The 23,543-nt window shown below is 44.2% G+C and overlaps 2 protein-coding genes across 2 annotated transcripts; one reads left to right on the plus strand and one right to left on the minus strand.

Moving 5' to 3' along the window:
- The first annotated feature begins 8,728 nt into the window (after positions 1-8,728).
- nfkbiab (nuclear factor of kappa light polypeptide gene enhancer in B-cells inhibitor, alpha b) lies at positions 8,729-11,805 on the plus strand. Its single transcript, XM_088647538.1, has 6 exons — positions 8,729-9,031; positions 9,640-9,745; positions 9,901-10,108; positions 10,381-10,469; positions 10,687-10,944; positions 11,224-11,805. The coding sequence occupies exons 1-6, from the start codon at positions 8,793-8,795 to the stop codon at positions 11,254-11,256; spliced, it is 933 nt and encodes a 310-aa protein (XP_088503664.1). The 5' UTR covers positions 8,729-8,792; the 3' UTR covers positions 11,257-11,805.
- A 6,642-nt stretch (positions 11,806-18,447) lies between these two features.
- On the minus strand, positions 18,448-23,306 carry psma6a (proteasome 20S subunit alpha 6a). Its single transcript, XM_088647557.1, has 7 exons — positions 23,115-23,306; positions 22,149-22,243; positions 21,569-21,650; positions 21,006-21,161; positions 20,224-20,402; positions 19,127-19,221; positions 18,448-18,648 (listed from the first exon to the last, which is right to left on the minus strand). The coding sequence occupies exons 1-7, from the start codon at positions 23,188-23,190 to the stop codon at positions 18,591-18,593; spliced, it is 741 nt and encodes a 246-aa protein (XP_088503683.1). The 5' UTR covers positions 23,191-23,306; the 3' UTR covers positions 18,448-18,590.
- Between the last annotated feature and the right edge of the window lie 237 nt (positions 23,307-23,543).

Below are 23,543 nucleotides of genomic sequence, written 5' to 3' on the forward strand. Positions count from 1 at the left end.
TGGAGTTGTCCCATCTAAAATTTCTTCTTCTTTCTGAAAGAATAGTCAAATTGATCGATTCTGTGAGCAGTAATCCGTATCCAAATCCACATTTCTTTTGGCTTTGCTAGATCTTCATTCATTGGTGTGAATGAAGATCTAGCCATGAAGATCTGGTACACTCCAGCCTGTAAGAGACCTTCTGTTCACTGTGTATCATTTTCATGTTTGTTTGATGCAAAAAGTCTACTTGTGTTTTCACCAGACAGACAGAGCGCGGTTCACATGCTGCTTCACGAGGTGACAGGTCACGTCGGCCAGGTTTCTGCCTGTACACTGTGCAGTCAACAGTTTATTTCAGGGGTGTTTGTTAATTTATTCGTAATACCGTATTTATACCTCCCTCCCTCCTTAAAAAAAAATACGAATTCACGTTCGCCGGCCAGTTACATGAAAAGAACCATTCTACATTTCTGACCCCACGGAGTTCATGCACTCTAATTAGATAGCGGGAGGTTTACATGATCGGGCGCATAACCCCCCCAGTGCGACCCACCCTTCGGATAAGTGAGCAGACTGTCAAAGATGAGTGTATTGATTTCTTTCTTTTATCCCGCTTAAGTAACATTCTGGGCTTCTCCTCCTCCAGCATGAGGCTTCCAAATCACCGAAATAGTTCATCAATCCCCCGCTAGCAGCACGTAGGAATGCGCTTCGAAACCTGTAATCATTTGCTTAACGAAATCTAAGCAGCCGCGTTTCTGCCGGGGAGGGTCGTTATTCTGTCGCTGCTGGAGGGCTGGCGCGATCCCGCATGACGACTGGGCTGCCGGAGCAGCGCTGATCCGAGGCGACGTTCAGCACTGCGGGAAGCGGACAGCTCCCGCACCTACGCGCTCCGGCAGGCAGAAGGGCCGCCGTTTGCTTTGTAATTAAAAATTAATTGTTGCTAATTAGCGCCAGCGTTCGACCGACCCAGGCGGCGAGAGGCGCCGAGTATTTCTGTTTTGATTGCAGTAATCATTTTGAATAATGTTAGGGGGAAGAGGCGCAAATTTAATCCCCAAGCAGGCTAACAGGGTCACTGAAAACGCGTTTTGCCGGAAAGGACCCGTAAACCGCAGTGACGGAGTCTGAAAAATAAGATATGAGATTCACAGCAAAATTAACGTTCCGTTCTTTCCAAGTCTACTTTTATTTCTAGTGCGAGAAGTGAGCACTCTATTCCTCGATTTACTTAACGAAATGAATCCGTTGCTGTTCGTAAAAAGAAACACCAGTCGACCTTTTCACTTTAAGTGCTGATCATTACGTGTAGGAGTTGCACTGACAGTATTTTTATATAAACCTTTATGAACATTTTATTTGCTCGGGGTTTAATTGTTCTACATCTATAGACAGTCTGTGTACCACTCTGTGTCCATTATATATTTGCTTAAAGTTCAATTCGAAAGAGCGGTGTAGGTCTCTTTCAGGCACGGGGTCCTGCTTGGGGGATGCACTTGACTGCTTCATGTTTGCGTGTAATAATGTCTCGCAAGAGCTCCGTGTTCTTGTACTCAGGAGAACACTCCTAATTTATTCATTTTTCTGCATTACTCGGGTACCCCACAAGAGGACGCCAACAGACGTTTTTAGTTGACAAAACAAAGGGATTGCAAAGTTTTATAATGCTGTACGTTACGTTTCGCAGCCCGCGTTCTTAATTTAAATTTTTACCGACATCTAAAAACAAAAAGGTCCCGTTCAATGCAATGAGTACATGGGTAAATTATAAAATAAATAACATTTGACTTATACCAGAAAAAACTTTCCATATGATTGATGTTGTTTAGCAGTTTTAGGCACTTAACGCATTTCAAATATTCCAGCTTCCGCACTGTCAAGTCAAGGAGACAAATCGGGTGTAGAAGGAACAGAGGTCAGGATTAAAGTCCTTGCAGTGACCTGCAGTTTTGTTTTACTTTGAAATTACAGTCTTGTATGACTGTTCAGAGAAAGTAGACAGTACAGAAAATCCAAATAAAAAACACGCTTTTATTTAAAAAAATAAGCAAATTGATCATCAATATGAAAAGAAAATATCGCAAGGCTAATTTAGTCTAAATCTACATTTCATTAACAGTACTCTATTGTACTGCTAAAAAACGTGCATTATCTATGATTGGTATGATGTTTTATAGTGATAATTATCCTGTCTGCTAATGATTAGAATGTATTACAGATGTGTTTTAATAAAGTACTGCGCCAAAGAGATGTCTCCACCTAGTGGTAAACTTCCGGTCCCGCAGTCCCGCGCAGCCCGATGTACAGTGTCTCTCGTCTACACTACTGGCGGCGGACAGCAGTGGGGGTTAAGGGCCTCGTGTCGTGGGAGCAAACACCAGCGGACATAAGGGCACTCCAGAGCCAGGACTGAGAGTCACAGCTCCCCTGCCTGGGCCCAGAATACTGTCTGAGCCAAACTGTGTCTGCACGGGCTCAGAGCTGCATCATCATGACACAGTGTCAGAAACAGGGCGCGCTCCAGCAGGGTGGATAAGAGTGACTCACTTTGCACAGCACTACAGTGTGTGAAGTGGCAAAGGCATTCTTGTCACTCACTGTACACAGCCTTTACAGATGTTCTAAATTTAAACAATTTGAAGTTGAAAGGAGATCCCAAAAGGCGCGCTGGAGAAATCACCTCTGCTGCTGAACAGCCTGTTAAACGGGATTTCTGTCCTGTGATTCCTCAGTGCTCACACAGCTGGCTTGACAAAGGGAAATTCCTCACTCGCGGACGTCTCTGGTCACATTCCTGGAGATCCGGTCCTGATGCAGGCTGCTAAGACTAGGCCAAAGCAACATTTTCACATTTCTCTGGACTTCTAGTATCTCTTAATAAGGAATGTTTATTGACTAAATAAAACACAACCTGGAGCGAATATTTTATCCTGGTTTAAAATTAAGCATTGTCATTTTTTTTCCTTGTATCACAAAAAAGTGTCTGGTTATCGTTCTTCCTCTGGTAATCCTGTTTTACTAACAGTGATGAATTGAGACACATTAGGCTTGGTCTTATAGAGAGAGATGTCTGGTAGAGATAGAGATATTTTTGACTCTTTACTTCAGCCCATTAAGAACAGGCTCTTGTTAACAGCGATGGCCTGGACAGCCATTTACACAGCAGAGCCAAGACTGGATTGATCTGGGTGAAGCTCAGAGTTCAAGGCTCCAGCAGCAGTGCTTCCCCTGGGATTTGAACCCACAACCCTCTAGTCCAGAGCCCTTGTCATTCCTTAGGGCTACCTACTCCCTGCTGTCTGGGAGGGGTGATTTAAAATTTCCTCCATCTGATCGTTTTTATAGTTTTAGGTTTTCAGCCAGTAGGTGCTTTCCGATGTCATTTTAGGCAACAATGGGACTGAATCATGTGTGATGCTTTGGGTTACTTCAGCAGGAACCATTTTCTGCTCTTCTGTTTTTGAGTATCTGCCTTCAGGGTTAACAGCTATATATGATACAGTATTTCAGTATATCTAGTTTGGCTAGATCCTAATGAAGGCGATAAGGGGCTGAAATATGATGAGTATGTGGAGTGACTCACCTGGCTGAGGGAGTGCTGGCCTAGCTGTGAGGATAAGGCTGCCCAGATCCCCTCCCTATTGCGAGGAATGAGCTGGGGAGCTGCTACAGGGGTGTAGGGGGGGAGGTGGGGGAGAGGGTGAGAGATAGGAGAATTAAGTCCTTATATACTGTACGCAGGCATGCTGAGGTCTGTGAGATAGGATCTAACCTTGCTCTGAAACTTCTGTTGTAAACTCCATTAGTTTCATGTCAGGGTTCGATTCCATATGCAGGTGTCCTTGGGAGTGGATTGAGAACTGGCTAACAGGCAGATAATGGAGAGCAGTGATAGTGGAGGTACCGTCACTATTGACTAGAATGCTACTAATAGCCATATATTCCATAACAGGAATGACAATTAATTATGTATATAAAATATAAGAAATGTAACCTACAGTACATACTAAACATTTGCCCAAAAGTAGAGTTTTCACATCATTTAAAGACACTCAGATTATCTGCAAGAAATCCAGGCTTGGATTTGTAAACTCTACAAGTCTAACCTGTGACTTTGGATGTTTCAGCTCAAACACCCATCAAACAACAGCCAAATGTGCTGTGAGAACCTGTGAACTTCAAGCGCAGACATCGATAGTACTAAGACATCAGGACTAGCCATGGTGTCTGCAGATCTCCGTCTCGCAGAGGAGTTTCCTGGTGTCATGGTGTAACGAGCGTAAAGACTGATCCATGATGAGACATGAAATGCCTAGCAGCTATTTAAACAGCTATTTTGTTGAATTCGTGTGTTGAATCAATGTCCTATGTTCTCTGTGCAGTGCGGCATGTTCACCACTGCTGGACTCGTAGCCCCTGGCTTTTCATCCGGCTCCTCCAGAGCTGCACACTGGGCCCTGATGCCCAGCAGTGCTTATTGCATGGGCTCTCTTGGATCATGGATCAATGGGCGCTTTTCTGTAAGAAAATATCTTTGTCCTCCTTGATGTTAAAGCCGTTTCGAGACACATCAGCAAGAGAACATTGCCATTTACCTGTTTCCTTTAGCAAAGCTCATCTGTGTTCAAAATGTAATGAATGCATTTTGTCCCTTCGTTTTCGTTCAGGAGCCAATAGCTTCATACAGAGATGTTCCTGCACATTGTAAAGTGCACTGCAGCTTTCCCATAGACAGCTCCAGCCCAGCTGTCCCAGGAATCACTATATCAGACCGCAGAATAAAACCCTGGGCGGGTAATTTCACAAACCGTACACATCTAGTCAGCTGCATCACCCACTCGCTGGGCGCACGGCTAATTTCTTGCTTAATCGCGGCAGTATGGCCTTGCGTGGATTTGCATCCCAGCCCTGGCTCTGACTCACAGCAGTGTCTGCCCCACCCAGTGGGTGTGCTCCCGCCAGGCCCCAGGAGCTGCTGGGAGCTGGAGCTCGGAGGCCCAGCCGGAACGCCAGCTCCCACAGGCTGCAGCCCCTGGGCTCAGGCCCTGCGCGGAGCCGTCCTGCCTGGAAGCTCCAGCTGCAGGGATTCCCCGGACTCTCCCACTGCGGGAATGTCAGCCACCTCAGCGTGGGGAAGTGAGAGGCCGTTTGGCAAGAGGACGCCTGGCGCTAACAGATGAGGATAGGAAAGAACTACACATTTTAAAGCAGCTTCAAAAAAAAAACAACAACTGTCCCTCAGTGAAAGAGTTCATTGCAGTTGAACTGAGTTTTGCAGCAAAATGCCGAAGCAGCACAGAAATTCAGTACACACATGGACTCGGCTGACTGACGGTCCTGCTAGGACACGGCAGCTTTCAGGCGTAACCCACCTTTCCCCTCCAGGGAAAGAGACAGAGAGTGGGGGCGGTCAATCTTTCCACCCTCTCAAAAGGTGGTGAGCTATCTGAGAAGGTATTAAGGCACCTGCAAAGCAGCAGCAGAGACGTCCTGCCTTGTCCGGTACAGCATTGCCACGGCCTGTTTAAAAACTCATCTGCCATTCACACCCACAGAGGTCAACGTAAGGATGTACTGTATAATTTCCATCAGGCTTTTCTTTAGTTCCCTTCTCACCTTTTACAGGCAGCAAAAGCCGTAGTGCAATCGTGTAAAGAAAGTGACAGGCCTGTCTGCTTCGGTGGTCAGTATGCGCTTTGCTGCAGTGATGCCGCGCCACAGAGCTGTTTCCAAGCGTTGTATAACTGACAACACGGGTATCTGAACCAGAGGGGCGTCGTCCCACCATCAACAACAGAGAGAAACACCGCGTCTCAGGCTGTGGCCTGGTTCTGGTCTTTTATTTTCATTCGGCTTGTTCTGTGACAGTGATGTGGCACTGGAGAGTATGCCCACTTGGGAAGTCTTAAGAAGCATGACTTTATTAAATTAAGTGATTTGGAGGCACTTTGACTTTGTGAAAAACCTTCAATGTGGTGTAAAAATAAAATAAAATGCAGAATACAAAGGCTTGAAAACAATGCTCGAGGATACAAAACAACAGCATGACCACATTAACTATTTGCTGAGTAAAAATGGCTTTAGCACACAGCATTGTAATGAGAATAAATCATTAAAGACAGATATTTCCAGCCCCAGTCCTGGGTGACTCTCTGTCTGCTTCTCTGTTCTTCCTGAGGTCTGAATCTCCAGTGCGGACTGACGCCTAAAATTGATCTCCTTTCCTGTTTAGACTTCAGGTTTACTGTTTTTTAAGTAAAACCCAACTTCCAAAGCAAGGCTTCCAGCACCTTGCCACACTGCTGGACGTTGCTAAGGAAATGTGAAGAAACATTTTCCAGACTCAACAGAGATTTAGTGCAAGTAAACAAAAATTCTCTGTGAATACAAAATAGGAGAAGCTATGCCCGATGACTTGTGCAAAAGTGTCTATGTGGCGAAAACTAATAAAGAAATGAAGGAATGGATTATTCGGATAAAAAGTCTGCTTTTGGAATAGAGCCGTTTATCAAAGGCAGTGCTCACACTGGCTTATTATTATTATTATTATTATTATTATTATTATTATTATTATTATTATTAATTATTATTATTATTATCATAGTTTCTGACAGTTTTTAGTCTACACGCTATAAAAACCAGCATTTCACTGTGGCGAAAGCTGTTGCTGTCTCTTGGCCGCCAGGGGGGGCTGTGGAGTTGAAGAAGGACTCGCGCTTCGATACCGTTGCTATGCTGCGGTTGCTATGTTTGTAAAATTCTTAGTACTAATGCAGTACAGTGTTTTGCAAACAGAAAATGTCCGGGGTTACTCATCTCATGTCACAGGTGAAGCCTCGATCAGGTGGAGTTTCCCACAGCCGTAATTCTGGAATGGATGCTTTCATTCAGAAAAAAATATATAAGAAACTGAAAAGTTTTTTTTTAACCATAGCAATAGTGACCTAATTAAAGTGTGGTGCTTTTTTAAAACAGAGGAAAAGATCAATGTACGTCATACCGCACACATAAAATTGTCTCAATCCAGAAACACTACAGCAGCGCAACTGGGCCCCAATCGTTATGCAGTTATAACTCATAAGCTCTTCTCTCCTGTACCTGGATTCTGTCGTTATCTTCCCGTACATTACAAAAAAAACAGTTAACTACTTTTGCAAAGATTTGTTTTTCCTGCAGTGTTAACGGCTATGAATGCATTAGATCGCAATGTCGGGATTTTCATGAACACATTCTGAGTTTTTTGGGGAAGAGTACATCTTCAAGGGGTTTCAGGCTGTTAAGAGGGTTTCTCCATGAGGAAAGTCCAGGTTTTTCTTTGCTTGGTAACTTATTGTTTGAAGCACGAGCATGATCAGAAGATTTTTATTTACAAATTCCCATCTCCGCTACAAAACAATAGAATACCAAGAGAATTTTTTCAAATGTTTTCTGGCGTCTGGTGCTTTTCTTTTCTCAAGAAACAAAATTCCTGTGTGGAAAAGCCTTTGTCAGACATGTCTAGCACTTTATATTTAAAAAGCACCGTGCAATGTTCAATTTCCCACATGCAAAATAATTGAATCGTACCTCGAAGGTTAATAAAAAACACACACTCTTAAAACCGTACCCAACTATAAAATAGCTGGGGTATAGCCTTCCAATACTATCAATAACACATGTCCTCAAACAGAGTACTGTATAAGAGTATATATATATAATTTAAATTTGGCTGAAGTCCCCCAGCCTGTGCAGGAGTAAAACGCCCTCGGCTTGAACCGTGGGTTATTTCCCCCAGAAAAAAACCCAACCCTCCCAGGCGCTGTTGTCCGATATTCAGTGGGACTCTGAACTCGAGTGGAAGTGAATCTTTCCCAAACGAACCTCCTAAATTGAGTTCCCATTTTCATCACGTATTTTCTCTCTTTCTCAAATGCTCCCCGTTTCTATCTGAACATGGAGCCCGTGCCGGCACCCAGATCCCCTTTATTTTATTTGGCCGATACCGTCCATATCTACACAGACGGGGTGCACAGTGCCGAATGTAAAATACTGTAGCTTCACCGTGAAAATAGTCGTGTGCGGGTTTAAAATAACAGCGCTCGCCTGTAACTTACTTACAATACAATTTGTAAAACCCCTTTTCAAAAAGACTTTTGTTTTCTCTGGCTTACAGAACACTTCCCTGTTTCAGGGTTCATCATGGTCCAGGACCCTGTTTTTATTTAACATTTTAAGTTCTGACTGCAACGACTTCCCAAGCTACAGTAACATAAAACGGCTGGAATTTTTTTAAAAAATATATACTTATAGCTGTTGTTAAAGCAATGCAAAGCAATTCGGAAATTATTTGTGAATCCCTAAATGTCCCATCTCGCGTACTTATTCGGAAGCCTGCCTGGAGATGGATGTCGTACAATATCGTGCAAACCAAACGTGATTTTAAAGAAACTTAAAACTCTCTCATGCGTGGGGAAGGGTTAAAAACTACCGACCCCTTCTCTACAAATAACATTTTAGAAGCCCTCACGACTCCGCAGCGCGGGAACTTATAGTGTAAAATCGAGGTTATATTGATAGGAAACTACAAATTTTCATTCTTACTAAACGGACTGATCTGGGGGGGAATTTTCCCCATAAAAAACCCTTGTTGAGTTTCCCCAGCTGCTAACAATGTTCTCACAAGGCTGCCTCGCCAGTCACTGGAAATCCCCGGCTGCCTGTTGCTCCGCCCTTGCTCGCCTGGGTTATATTGGACGGGCTCTGCGCCGACACTCATTTTGAGCTCAGAGCTAGAGAGAGGACTGTCGGAGGCGCGACTCAAGATCAAAATGGAAGCTATTAATGGTAACCAGGGATATTACAACATGGAGGATCGGGATCTGAAGCATGGGAAACATTTGCAATGCCAGGACGAGAGGCTAGACAGCGGGTTGGATTCTTTGAAAGAGGAGGAATATCAAGAAATCCTGCAGGACATGGAAAACCTGAGGGTGAATCCCACGGAGGCCAACCGGAATGACTTCCACAACGACCCGTGGAAACTGCAGAGGACGGAGGACGGAGACACGTAAGTTGAATTTGTTGACCGCGGAGGACCCGCGCGTTACGAAATAACGAGGAAAGAAGGGCGCTTAGTACGAGTGCATGAGCTGGGGTTTGATCGAAAACGGCGTGGCTTGTAACAAGCATATGCCGTGCTTTTACAGAAGAATCAAAAAGTGTTCAGATAGAAACGACACCATAAGCGGGGGGGGGTTCGTACTCGGAAACAAAATGACCATCGCGCACCAGCGCACGCAGGTCTGCAGGGAGTCGGGCGGCACAGACAAAAAGGGTGCATGCGAGAAACTTTTTTTTTTTTAAAGAGTTCAAAAAACCTTCGGTCTTTGAAGCGAGAAGGCGCTGGGCGTTAGTCGGAGAGGTTGACGTAAACAGCGGGGCTCGGAGTCCTCTGCGCCGCGTAGGGGCGGCGGCGGAAAGTCCCTGGCGCGGCGCCAGCGGCGGGGCGCTCATGTGTCAGGACCTCGCTAGTGGAAATTACCACCGAAAACCCAGGCTTGCGCAACACGCAAGTGCTGCTTCAAGCACTTCCCTCCCCCCCCCCCCCATCGGCCTCCTTTCCAGTCCCTCCAGAAACCGTGTAACTGAATTGATTCTCATCTTCTTTTCCTCCAGGTTGCTCCACCTGGCTGTTATTCACGAGGCCGCGGACTGCGCCCTGCAGATTATCGAGCGCTGCCGCGGTGACCCGTTCCTCAACGTCCAGAACAACCAGAGACAGGTAATTTCCAGCAGAAGGGATGTTTTGTCTAGTTCCCTTTAGTGGGGAGGAATTGTTAATGGGGTTTTTTTTTTTACTTCAGATTTTAGTGTGCAGTGAAGCACACGTTGATGAGCATGGATTGACATTCCTCTTCCTTTCTCTTATCCAAATAGACGGCTCTCCACCTGGCCGTGATAATGGAGCAGCCCCAGGTTGTGGAGAGGCTGCTGACCGCTGGCTGCGACCCCAGGCTGACGGATGACTGTGGAAACACAGCCCTGCACATCGCCTGTAAGAAGGGCTCTCTGCACTGCTTCAGCGTGCTGACCCAGGGCAGCACACAGCACCTGCCCTACATCTTCAACACCACCAACTACAACGGTAGGTAACCGTTGGCATTCGTCGTGCAGCGATGCCCTTTGACCCCGTCCTGTCCCGACCTCGGTGCTCAATCTGGTGTTATTAATGTTGACTCGGAGTCAGCTGGCTTTGGTAAAAATAAAGACTCTGAGCTGGAAATCGCTAGCATTGACGCCAGAAACAGAAGGCCTGGTGCCGATGTTGAATATCTGGAAAGATCGGAGGATCAGCCCCACTACCACGCTGAACCATGCCTGTCACTGACCAGCTTGCTCTTCCTTCTCCTTTTCCAGGACATTACTGCCTCCACTTGGCCTCCATCCACGGCTATCTTTCGCTGGTGGAGAACCTCATTCAGCTGGGCGCCGATATCAATGTGCAGGTAGGTTTGTGCTCTGCCTTGTTGGGCAATTCCTCGGGGTTCGAAGGGGCATATCGTGAGAGGCTGGGTGGCACACTTGAGCATCTTTTCTGGAACACGTCTTCCAGTCCACCATTAGAGCCTTGAGTTTTAGCGGGGACTTTGCTGTGAGATTGTGCTTCCGCTGGCTCTGGAGAGCGTGTGGCCTGTCTGACGTGAGCTCGCCCTGTCCTCGCAGGAGCAGTGCAATGGCCGGACCGCCCTGCACCTGGCCGTGGACCTGCAGAACCTGCCCCTGGTGCAGCTCCTCGTCGCCAAGGGGGCCGACGTCAACAGCCTCACCTACGGGGGCCACACGCCGTACCACCTGACCTACGGCCGGCAGAACGCGGAGATCCAGCGGCACCTGTACGCCCTGACCGCGCAGGACCTGCGGGAGCTCCCGGAGAGCGAGGCGGAGGAGAGCGACGACGAGCCTCTGTACGAGGAAGATGACGTAAGTGTCCGCGCTGTCCCAGTCCTTGGCTGAACCGGGTGGGGGTGGGGTGTTGACGCATGAGGCACTCGACTGAAGCAGGAGCAGGAATTAACGTGACACTAGTTTTGTCATCAGCTCTGATTGGATGTGTCGAGAGCCGTGGGTGGTCACTGGTTTCCTTTCAGGAAGCTCGACGTGGCAGTTCTCTTACCTCTGCAGAAAAGTGTGTGTGTGGGAGGGGGTTCTTGACTCCTGCGGGCCCCAGAGCCTAACCTGCTCCTCTGCTTTCCCCTCCAGATGTACGACGACATTCAGCTGGTGCGGCAGTAGTGCTCGGGCCCGGGAGCCTCGCGCTCTGCTGGAGGAGCAGAGGAGAACACAGCCGCTGGCAGGTCCCAGAGCCTGCCCTGGCCGGCAGCCAGTGCCAGCAGGAGCACCGGCCAGACTCCGTGTCGCCGGGCCGAGGGCGTGGGAAGTGTTTGTGGAGAGGAAGGGCGGGGCGCAGGGGAGCTGGACAGACAGGCTTTGGAACTGATCGACACCGTGAGCCCAGGGAGGATTGCACTGGGACCCAGACAACCAGTTCACTGCACACAGAACCTGTACTGGACCTGAATTTCCAAAGGACTCTGACTCGGTCTTCACAACCCGGAATTTCTGCAAGCTGTACACCTTGGAGTGTAAATATGTAAATGATGTACTATACAGAGAAATCTATTTTTTTTGAATGAACTCTTTTCAAATAAGTTTCTTGAAGTAAATGAAATGTTATTATACATGAACACTATCGAGTGTGTGAGTATCTTGTATGTTTTAAGTACTAACTGAGGAGCCATACCTGTATACATACTGTAAGCAAGAATAAAAAGAGAACCATGACCTCTGTGAATTTGTCTTGAATTCTGGGATGTGAACAGGAAATGTTATAGTGGTGCTAAATGGGGGGGGGAAATGAGCTTTTTAGAGATTTGAGAGGAGTAGCTCAGAATTTGAGGGTCGCAAGCGCTTCCACTTGGAGGTTGATAACGACGTTGGGAGTCCTGGGATTCCAGCCTGCAACCCCGGTTTATAGTCGGCTACTCTGAGGTGTTAATTCCACTGTTCAACAGCACAGTGTTGCCCTCGAGATGAAGTTAGACAGTGCAAAGTACAGAACACCCCAAAATATCTTTTTTTAATATAAAAAATGGAGTGCTAAAATATCTTTGTATAGTCCTAGGTGCTACGCAACCTTCTTAGACTTGACGCCAAATTGATTTCACCGTGGCTGTCATTCATACCGTGGTGAGGGGGCTTGTACCTGGAAGTTGATGGGCTCAAGCACCAGAGAAGAGGCTGCTGCTTCATCCACTCTTGAGCAAGACACTTCACTTGAATTGTTCAAGACCAACGCCCAGCCTTATGAATACAAATATTTGCTTTGGATCAAGACATGAGCCTGATCAATCAGTAGTACTGTGTACACACTCGTCAGCCACGTCTTGGGGCACGGTCTGGACAACTATCTGGGAAGAGGATCGGATTGTCCCTGTGCATGCTGTACGTGCCCTTTTCCTTGTCTGATCAGCAGGCTGGAATTTCCGGAATGGGTGGGAACTTCCAACAGGCAAAGGGATTGTAAACCCCCACCCGAATAAAGGCAGGCTGCTTTTATTTCAACTTTTCAACTTTCCTATATCCCACGTCTTCATTCACTTAGGATATTTCCCCTGGGAATTAGTCAGGAGAGGGGTTTCAAAGTGCAGCTCTGGGAAATGCGAATTGGCCACGAAGGATGTTGAAAGAATTTCAAGAAAGACCGTCCACATTCTGAACAAGGATTGACTCACTGGGCATTTCCAAATGATGCACTACAACTACCCCAATGCACTACACTGAAAATAAACAACATTCCTTAACACAGAGAAGTTAGATTAGTTAGTGAGTTACACTAAAGGAAAATGAAAGAGGTATTTTTGTTCAGTATTTTCTAAATAATCTTTTCCTAATACCTGCAAACAAAACAAACAAGTCTGATTTGTACCACTGTGTCTTTCCAAGCAGCTTTTCAGAAACAAAGCAATCCACACTTTTTTCTTCTGAAAGCACAATTCAAGTATTTTTGGAAATTGGCGTGGTTGTCATACTCCAGTGATTATCTCCACTATAACAGACGTTTCCTACGTCTGAATGTTTAAGCAGAGCCAACTCTGGTAAAGTTTTCTTTTTTTTTCTTTGTTCCCGTGCTCGGGGGAACATGCTGTTCTACAGGACATTAGTGAAGCCATTAATTTTTTTTGAATGCAAACCAAGCATTTCTGCTCGGCATTATCAGGTATGTGTTGCGCAAAGCCTCACTCGTTCTTTGGTCAAGGGAGAGAGTTCCCTTCATGTGGTCAGAGAGGGAGCAGAAAGGCCAGGGGTCATGAAGGAGAGGGCTGAGGCTTCGTTCACACCTACTCTCTTCAATGTGGCTTTAAATGTTATAAATACCCAGTGAATAGAAGCAAACATCCTCCCACACATGAGGAAAACCGCCAACGTAGGATGGCCTAATGCTTGTGTCCCCCGCCCCCCGCCCCCACACAAACAGACTGCCAGTGCTGGGGGGTACTGAAAGAAGATGGCTAGTTGGTTTGTGAGTGGGGTGGGGTGTCAGTGTGTGTGTGTGCTTGGTGCAAAAGATCAAGCAGAGGGTAATCCCATCCCTGCATTTTCCAACCAATTCATCCAATAATTCCACACTGGGAAATTTTCTTCTTCCTCCAAAAGGCCGATGGATGAGTAAGGGGGACTGCGGGAAGAATGTCACATCGGGCAGGAGGAGGAGAACGTGGTGTCCATGGAAACGGAAGTCTCGGCGATGAACTCCGAGGGCAGGTTTGTAAAAGAATGGAGAGGTTAAGGAAGGAATGACCGAGTCACAGAATGCTAGGGGAAGGTGTAGAACTACAGGAGCTAAAGGACAAGTTTCACCTTTGATGTCTTTCCGGAATAAGTGTCGTTGAAACCCTGTGAAAGGCCACAGACACAAGGGGCAGCGCGACCATGGCCTGGATTGTCAAAATCAACCCTTGAGCTCTGGTCTTCGCTGCCCTGACGTGCTGCTTGTCTTCTGTCTGTAGCACCAGTGGTAATGGCAGGAGCTTTCTGGAAGAGGTGCAATCAATATTTAAATGAGCTGGACAAACACGAGGCCTCTGGGTATTCGTGTTACTGGCTGGATGTTTGCTGGTGATGCATCAGCAGATGGTGCCTGGTGTGGATGGGTGGCATGAGGTGATGGTGGCTGTGGACAGTTAGGAGGATGTGGAGCAGAAGGCTGTGGAGATCAGGTGGTCAGTGGTATGAGATGATGGTGGATGTGGACGATGTGGAGTAGAAGGCTTTAGAGATCAGGTGGACTGCATTATGAGATTATAGGTGGGTCAGGAAAAATGTTTGCAGTTGAAGGTTTACCCTGAGAACATTCCAGGATCATCCAGAGGCTTCATTTGCCCACACACCCAAAGACTGTTCCCCAGCACAAATGTGTTTTTTCTGTGTTACATCTACTTTTCCTTGTTCCTTTGTTTTTTCCCTACTATCTGTTTTTTTACATGCTCCAGCGGGGCCCTGGTTTTCCGCTGTTGGAAATCTTTATCACGGAGATACTGTGTAAAATAATGCACCTCGTGTAAGTTAAGCTGGGGGGTCCAACTGATAGGAACAAGGTTATAGTCTTCATTTTAAACACAGATTTCAACAATTCCCCTTATTGTTTCAATGGTGTAAATCGTTTGCTATTACAGTCACTGCAAAGGGCATGTTTTTTATGTGGTTTTTGTATCATTTAAATAGCAGCTCAGCTCTGTCCTGGGATTTTGGTGTTTCTCTAGTGTGCTCAAAGAGGGCTCAATGTGAGTGTCTTGTGATCACCTCCTGTTTACTGTTTAGGTAAATTCTCGTCCACAGCGTTGTCTATGAGCCTCTCACAGCAGCAGCATGCAAATGACTTAGTCATAACTCTCACCCATTCAAACAGGCAGGAACAGGAAATGCGCAAAAGCTAAATGAAAATTACAAACATCTCGAAGAGCCGCTTATGATTCAGTGTGATTTGAGAAATGACAACCATAGAACAGATGGAAAACCCAAGGCCAAACTAACGGCTTGGGAGGTGTATTACTCACACAGAGAACCAAATCACCTTATTGTAAACAAACTTGATGCAAAACTCTCCCTACATCTAAGCCCATCAACACAGCCTTCCAGGTAGGACCTACATATTGCTCAATTTTTATTTTCTGAGGAAGTCGGTTTATTTTCAGTTTGAAACTTTTCTTGTCATTGAGTAACACTTCACCTGTGAATGATTATGCAAGCATGTGAGTAATAAATCCTGGGACATTTCTGATACCTCTTGAAAAGAAACTGTTTAGCAAACTAATTTTGCAACTAATGCCAGCAATGTTTTTTTATTAAATAGACTTTAAATATAAGAATGGGGCTTTCATGTGCTACTTTGATTATTTGTTATAAGTGCTTTCATGTAAAACATTTCAGGCAATGCACATGGAGGTTTTTGTAGTCCATGCACGGCAGCTTCTTAACCAGCATGCCAACACACGTTTTGCTATTTTCTGGGCACTCTTCAGCAGTTTCTATGCTGTGTCACAGTGTCCAGTGCATATGACACAGCAGAGACAAAATGAGTAACAAATGGTTTGTGTTCTGTCACAAACGTGTAATTAAAATATACATGTGACATTGCTGGGGCATCCTGGAAAACATAGCTTATCTAACTTTCTATCAAGCAGTTCATTGATTTAAACTCATTGGATTTACTGTCCAGTGGAGAAGCACAGTAATTTTATTGAAAGGGCTAGTCTTTAGAAGTCCTGAAGAACTACCAATAGCTTCTGGGAACATGAAGTCACATGCAAACCTTTCAAGGACATTCTTGGGCCTTGGGCTCATAGGAATGTCCTACACTGAAGAGCTGAAAGAGCTGGACATTGTTAGTCGTGTACACAGGGGACTTACAGTGTAAGAGAGCTTGATCCAAGCACACAGAACCCTTAAAAGCATCCGATAAAGAACACCAAACACCCATTCCCAGAATCCGCACTGAGCCTAGAAAACAGAAGTGGAAACTTGGAGCTAGATCGTTTAAAACAGACAACAGGCGGCGCTCCTTTATACAGAGGTGTGGGTTCGTGGAACCGTTTGCTTTGGCATCCAGGAACACAATATTCCCGTCTGCAACTTCAATTCGTTTGAATAAACATCTTTAATACTATACGTCAGACTTGCGTTTCTTTCTTCTTTTGCGTCCAATTTATTCGTAAACAGATGCGTAACATATGTACAGCTGATGTGTTGTCTAGAGAACATTGGGAAAAGGTCGTTCATTCGGTGAACTGCCTTGATCGCAGACACGAAGCAGGAGACCGCTCCAGGTGCTTTCAGAGCACTAAAGCGCTGCAGCGATGTAGGTCATGTGACTATTTGCGCACACGTACACTAAATAGGAAGTAGAGCGATAACTCATTCTCTTTTCCTCCAGAATAAACCCCCTGTCAGAAATCCCCTTCCTTCTGAACCTGTTACAAGCAAACGAAACAGAATCAGACTGACACCAAGCGAACGCGTCCTTGTTCTTTAAAATAATTTACCGGAAGGAAGGGAAATTTGCACACTACGGCATTTCTACTTTCTCCTGCTTTACTCTTACTGGGATTAAGAAAATATACCCATATATAGACGTCAACAGTGTAATGAGCTGTTTGCAGAAAAAGAACTGAGTTTTAAAACAGTCAGTTTGATTGATATTGCGGAGTTGTTTTTTTAAGCCTCAAAGATTAAATCTGGCTATTACATATCACTGTAACGATAAAAGATACTTGATACAGCAGGTGTGAGCCTGGTCAGTACCTGGATGGGAGACTCCTGGGAAAGCTAAGGCTGCTGCTGGAAGGGGTGTTAGTGGGACCAGTAGGGGGCGCTCACCCTGCAGTCTGTGTGGGTCCTAATGCCCCAGTATACTGTAAAAAGGTGCTGTCCTTCAGATGAGATGCTCTGTGCTCATTAAAAATCCCAGGGTGTTTCTCAAAAAGAGTAGGGGTGTTACGCTGGTGTCCTGGCCAAATTTTCGATTGGTCTTTACCAATCATGGCCTCCTAATAATCCCCATCTCTGGACTGGCATCATCACTCTGCTCTCCTCCCCACTGACAGCTGGCGGTGGGGAGAGTACTGGTGCACTCTGGGTGCCATTGCATCATCCAGGTGGGGCTGCAGACTGGTGGTGGTGGAGGGGATCCCCATTACATGTAAAGCACTTTAGCGGAGTGTCTAGAAAAGCACTATATAAGTGTAATTATTATTGTCATTTACTCCCAAATTTTTAAACAAATTCATTTTGGCACATCTACAAACTGAATATGTAAGATACCACCTCAGGGAAATGTGCAGGAAGCTTGGTTTTGCTAATGCCAGTTATATCATGAGAACATAAGAAGCTAATGTAGCTCATCCCTTACTCCCACAAGCCTTTGTGTAAAGAACTACCTGCTAGGTTTAAATGCATATCCATGCAGATTTCACTTTCGGCCCCTGGTTCATGCTTTACCCATGATTCCAAAACAAGGGCTGACTTTAAAGATCTTAAATACTTGGATAAAGTCCGCTTACAGCTTTCTGTACAAGACTGAAAAGGTCTGTTCCTTCAGCCTGCCAGTGCAGGTCACTCCCTCAAGCCCACAATGTATCTGGGTTGAAACCAGAACGAAAAAACATTGCATTTTCTCTCTTCTCTTTTCAGCATGGAATAAACTTGTTCTTATGTATCTGGGTGCTCATTTCTAAACTGATTCCAGAAAAATAAATGTCATGCGTTATCCAAAATTGTACATAATTTAAATAAGGTCTCACTAGTTACTGTACTAGTTAGAACATCATACAATTTTAATATAACATCCCTTGATTTACATTCCATTATTCTAAATTTATCATCCAAACTTGTACAATTTTAACATAACATCCCTCGATTTCATTTTAAATTTATAATCCGAGAGTTTTCTTTGCCTTTTTTAAAAATAACTTCTACACATGATCTAAAAGATGTAAAGGTGCCAACATGTGCACCATCATTAATTTGAGTAACCTCTTTAAGCTCAAGATTTCCCATTTTGTATTGATAGTTTGCTTCTGCATTTGTCTACATCGAATGTCACAAGCCAGTGTTTGCCCAATCTTGAATTTTACATAAATCCTTTTGAATGTTGTTTGCTGCTTCTTCAGTGTTTCCTTATCTTCCTGTTTTGGTGTCATCCGCTAACTTGACTCATTTACTGATTATGGCAGAATCTAGATCCTCAATTCAGAAGAGCAGTGGTCCTGCGGCACTAATTACACCACTGCAAACTGAGCATTCAAGCCCCATCTGTAGTCTTTCCGTTAACCAGTTCGCAACCAAACTGTATTTCTGGAGTATCTATATAGGAAGACAATAAAAATATATATATATATAGGAAGACAAAGAAAAGGAACAAAAGCAACATTTTCCAAAACCTTCTTTTTAATGGAACAGGGTAAATATACAGCTAACAATGGTCATAAGGTTTGACCTGCATTCTATATTCTTTAGCAGTGCTTACAGGGGATCAATCACTCTCTGGCCTGGCCTATAGATTCAGTACAAGTTCAATCTCTCTCTGCTAGAGACACCAGGTGTCCATCGATCTCAGCTTCTGACAGGATCCTGCAGGGAAACAGAGGCAAGACAGAGACTGAGCAGTCTTTTGTGATAGAAATCCGACATATCGATAAAAAATCATTAACTTTGACTTGAAGCTTTAATTCTATAGACTTGAAGAGACAATAAACCTTCTGATTTTTTTATATTAATTTACACAAATATATGTGGATGGTAAACTTTCAGATGTGTTAATCTCGTTTTATGCTGTATGTTATTCCATGTAAACTTCCTTAATTCATACTATTTGTTACCAACAATAACAGGAAAAGAATTACAGCTACCAATTTTAAGAAATAGAAACTATGTGACAATGTTCACACTGTCTTTGTCTTTGAAAATGGAACTGAAAGGTTTGTGATGTTTGGCTAATCTCAGATTGATACTATGATGCATAAAAGATCTTTGACTTTCTTGTCTCCTTTTGGGTTTTGTGCATTGACATCTTCCTGTGATGTAAAAATAAAATGCAATTGTCATTTACCTGAATTTAGGGTCTTCTGTTGTAACAACGCCAATTTCTAGCTCTGAGGGCTTGAAGTCAATGGACAACACCGTAGACAGACAGGTTATTGCTGTCTGGGGAGATATCAATTTGAGAAACACTCATAAATGTATTGTCAAGGAAAATATAAATATTTTGAGACAAATTGCTAATTTATTCTGCCTTCCTTATTTTAAATTCAGCAAATGTAAATGAAGTCCTAAGGAAACTTTTAATACCTACTGATTCTGTGAGAATATGTAGCTTGAATTCTTAAGAGGCTTTTCACACTATAAATATGGGGAACATCCCTGTTAGAACATCATTAACACCATGATGACTGAGAAATCCCACCATCTGCTGATTCAAGTCTTCTTAATCTGCAGAACACCAGGGCCCACATCTGTGGAGCTCACTGCCAAATCCATTGCAGACTCCGGGAAAGCCAAACGTGCATAAAGACCTAGGTTTTCACTGATGTTACAAAAAAGACTGATATCTCTTAGCCACTGTATTTCCAATGAAAAATAATGTTCTTAATAAGAATGTTATTAAGCTGAACTGTCCACAACCTATTGAATCTAGAAGACAAAACTGGTAATCAAAAGAATTATTACAAGACAAAATAAACTACTGTTGTAAGTAGCTTACTATTACTTTGCATGTGATTCATCATTTTACAATACTGCCACAGATTTTTGGTGCACTGTGATACTTATGTACGGTATGTTAGTATTTTTATGGGTCGCCCTACATAACATATTCAGGGGACCGTAACACCCATTATAAAACAAGGGGGTGAAGTCATTTAGCATACCGAGTTCTCGCCAGTCCATTAAAAAAAAAACACTTTTTTTTAATAACATGCAAGTCTCGTTTTCTGTGAATGGAGCTTTAACATTTACCGCTTGGGCTCATCCCAACATGCACAAATCAGCTTGGGTACAGCACTGGATTGGGAACGAACATGCTGCCGCAGTGTATCCACATTTGCAAGATGTGCAGCATTAGCAATTCAGTGCAAGTCTGCAGATCCGAACGGTGAACCAGAGGTGTGACCAGACCGCTCGTTCACACTGCTGAGGTGCGCACCTTACCTCTACCGTTTGGTCGAAGGTCCAGTCGAGTTTCTTCTTCACCTTCTTCTCGAGGAAGCTGGTGGCCTCCGTCTGCTTGACGCCAGCGGCAGTGGCCTTGAACCCACAGTAATAGCCAGCCGGATCACATTTGTACACCTGAGGGCCGAACTCTTCGTCCACTCCAATCAAGATCATGCCTGCGATTAGGGACACCAACCATGAAGACCTGATGTTCAGCTCTTCAACCCGCAGCCCCGGTAAAGCTATGGTCTCCAGCCAGAAAGGTATTTGATGAAGAGGACAGTTTTGACTGCAGACAACGCTGACATAATTATCATCAGCAAATCACAGACACGCTCTGATACCTACAGTAAGCAGGGGTGTCATTATGATGGGGTGGGGATAAAGAGGGATAGAGATCATTTCTCTTGATTTGGGTTGGGTACAAATATTCCCCGTTAAGCCAGTGGAAATAAAGAAAAAGGCAAAACTAGCTTGCAATCTTAATAAGATTATAAAACTTTAAACGAACAAGTGAAGGGTTATTGCTGAAAAGAGAAGAGAAGAAATAACGTTTCGGCTGTGGAGCCTTCTTTGGGCGCGACATGTTGTGTTTCTTTTCTTAACTTTTTGGCAGAGAATACACCTTTACTTGCTCCTTCGCAGCCTACACATGCTGCCACAGCTCCCTACTTATACAACTTTAGTTTGTTTGCAAGGCCAGCACATGTCAGAGGATACTAGAACACTAAGGGAAGACGCACAGAAGCTTTAGTGCTCACTTTAATAAGAGTACTTACAACAGCCAAGAGGCCTCATCTCCGCATTCTGTGTGTAGACCTGAGAAATGTCTGCGATTCTCTTACAAAGCATGTCCACGGGGATCTCGTAGCCATATTTATATTTCCAGTTTGCGGCTTCGTAACGAGCTCTCTGGACCTGGGACCGGCTGTCAGCTTGACACACAAAAAACACACAGATGACCTCAGACTGAGTGCTGGGACCCAGCAAATCAAATCCTCTTCCCTCCAGAGAAGCTAAACCCCTAAAGGTACTAAATACAGATGATGTTAAAACACCCTAAAACAGTTTTATAAAAAATCCTGTAGTATTTTTGTTTTAGATGCAAACTAAATGCACTAAATGAAGTGCTAGCATTAGTTTTTATATATGCATATTCTTATGAGGCTCACATTTTAAAAGCATCTATTCAAAAGTCCTCCCTACTCTACGTTTGTCAAGTATGCACTAAAGGCAACACTTGTCAGAAAAACAAGAACTGCTGCTTTTCCTTCTGGGGCGAGCCTGTAACACAGGTGTTAGCAGAGTGTCGGCAGAATGAGATTTCCTGGCCTTCACATACCTGTCATCCCAGACATCACACAGCCAATGGTTTCAGTTATTCTGAACAAATGGGTGACAGTGTTGGAATCCAGCAGCTTGTCCTAGCAGAAAGAAACCAGACTATTTAACTGTGTACGACTCTCGACATCCCACTCTCCAGTTTCTTATTGCACACTGAAACTGACGTATAAACTGCATTGCTTTGCCTGAAAAGTGATGGACTGTCACATACTACAACATACAGAAGACGTAGCTTTCTTCACAGCAACGGTATACCCAGACACAGCACTACAGTGGAGCGCTGTCAAATGATTACGTTTGCTTGCATCCAGGGAGTGATTTACAACCCCTGGACCCAGCCATTAAAATACGAAGGACCAAAGAACCTCTCATTGCAGAACACAACCTTGTTCTCATTTAAAAAAGAAAAAGAAATAGAAAAATCTGAAAATACCATAGATTAATGCGAAAATTTAAACCTCCTGAAATCAGATAACCACACTTCAGTTATATAGCATCACTAGAAGGGAAGGATGTTTGGTAGTTAGTAGTCTGCTAGACCAGTGCACGGATCAAGAGGCCTGTCTCTGCATACATACCGGTACTTTCTTCTGTGTGACAACTACCGCACAGTCCTTTCCTCGGACAGCTACTGAGGTCAGACCGCCTTGATTAATAGCCTTGAATGCGTATTCTGTTGAGTGTAAAGGTACACATACAAATCACAGCACACTGCCACATGTACAGGCATTTAAAAGGCAAAAAATACATCACTCGGGAACTTTGTTTTTACCTTTACCAATAAATAAGTGCCCCAAGCAGCGAAAAACAAAACGACACAAGCTGGGATGTTAGAATGATACTACCGGTAAGTGGATGTCATTATCACTCCCGTATCTAATTATCTGGTGCCGTGTTGCGCCGTCATCTTCACAATAAAACATATTTTAACCTTTAAGGGTTTCTTAAACTTGAACTTTATTTGCCCCCCCTCTTCCCACCGTTTCCCCTAACGACTCAATGTCAACGGTTTTCTAATGAGATTAGATTTCTCAAGAAAATAAAACGAATTCAAAGCGACGTTCATCATCGTTTCATGAAAGCCTGAAATATTTCACCCTAACGACAAGCTCGCTGCTCTGTATTTATTGAAGGTATAGATAGCGAAGCATATGAAACGCTGACCCCACGGAAACAAAACAAGTTAAATAAAACAACGATTAATACTCATGGGGCCATGTCATTTCTGTATTTCTTTCTTCACCGGTATCGCCTTAGGATTCCCTTTACGCGAATGAACAATAAGGCCTCAGAGCCTATGACTCGAATTCCCCATCAAGTCGTCAAAAAATAAAAGCTAGGCGGATTTTCCGATGTCATCATCATTAAACATAGCCTAATTAAACATAGAAGAAAACATTTTGGTTCAACGCTTCAACAAATGCTGTTTGTTGCCGTATGGGGGGAAAGAACCCCACAATGACTGAGCAACTAGCCGAGACGCTGTAGTTCAGAACCGATGCTAGTGTACAATCAAAGTTTAAAGCATAAACTTCCGTACTAACCTACTTGGTAGAGTCTACCTTCGGGAGAAAAGATGGTAATATGTCGATCGAAACCCGCGCTGGATCCCCGGGACATTATGATTTGTTTCAACAAGAATTTAATATACAAAAAATTGGAAAATATATTGCAAACACAACTAGAGACACAACATGCAGTTTCAATTCACCCGGAAAGAGAACCCCTCTACCCGACGTTCTACTACCGGGTCACAGGGTGAAAGGAGGGGTTGCCTTGGTGACAAAGACATTCGCTTTGTTTATTTTATTCAGCACATTGGCGAGTTCTCTATATTGTTAGATTACCGCAATGCTAGTGCATATCACAATAGGCAAAATATATATTCGTTTTTTGCAGTTGAACGTTATCTTTAAAAAAGCCTCTAACGATTTGTTTCCAAAAACGTCGATGAACGTTTATGTTTTGATTTC

This window comes from Lepisosteus platostomus, chromosome 10 (genome assembly GCF_059453375.1).
Source record: "Lepisosteus platostomus isolate fLepPlt1 chromosome 10, fLepPlt1.hap1, whole genome shotgun sequence".
In the NCBI taxonomy this organism is placed as follows: domain Eukaryota; kingdom Metazoa; phylum Chordata; class Actinopteri; order Semionotiformes; family Lepisosteidae; genus Lepisosteus; species Lepisosteus platostomus.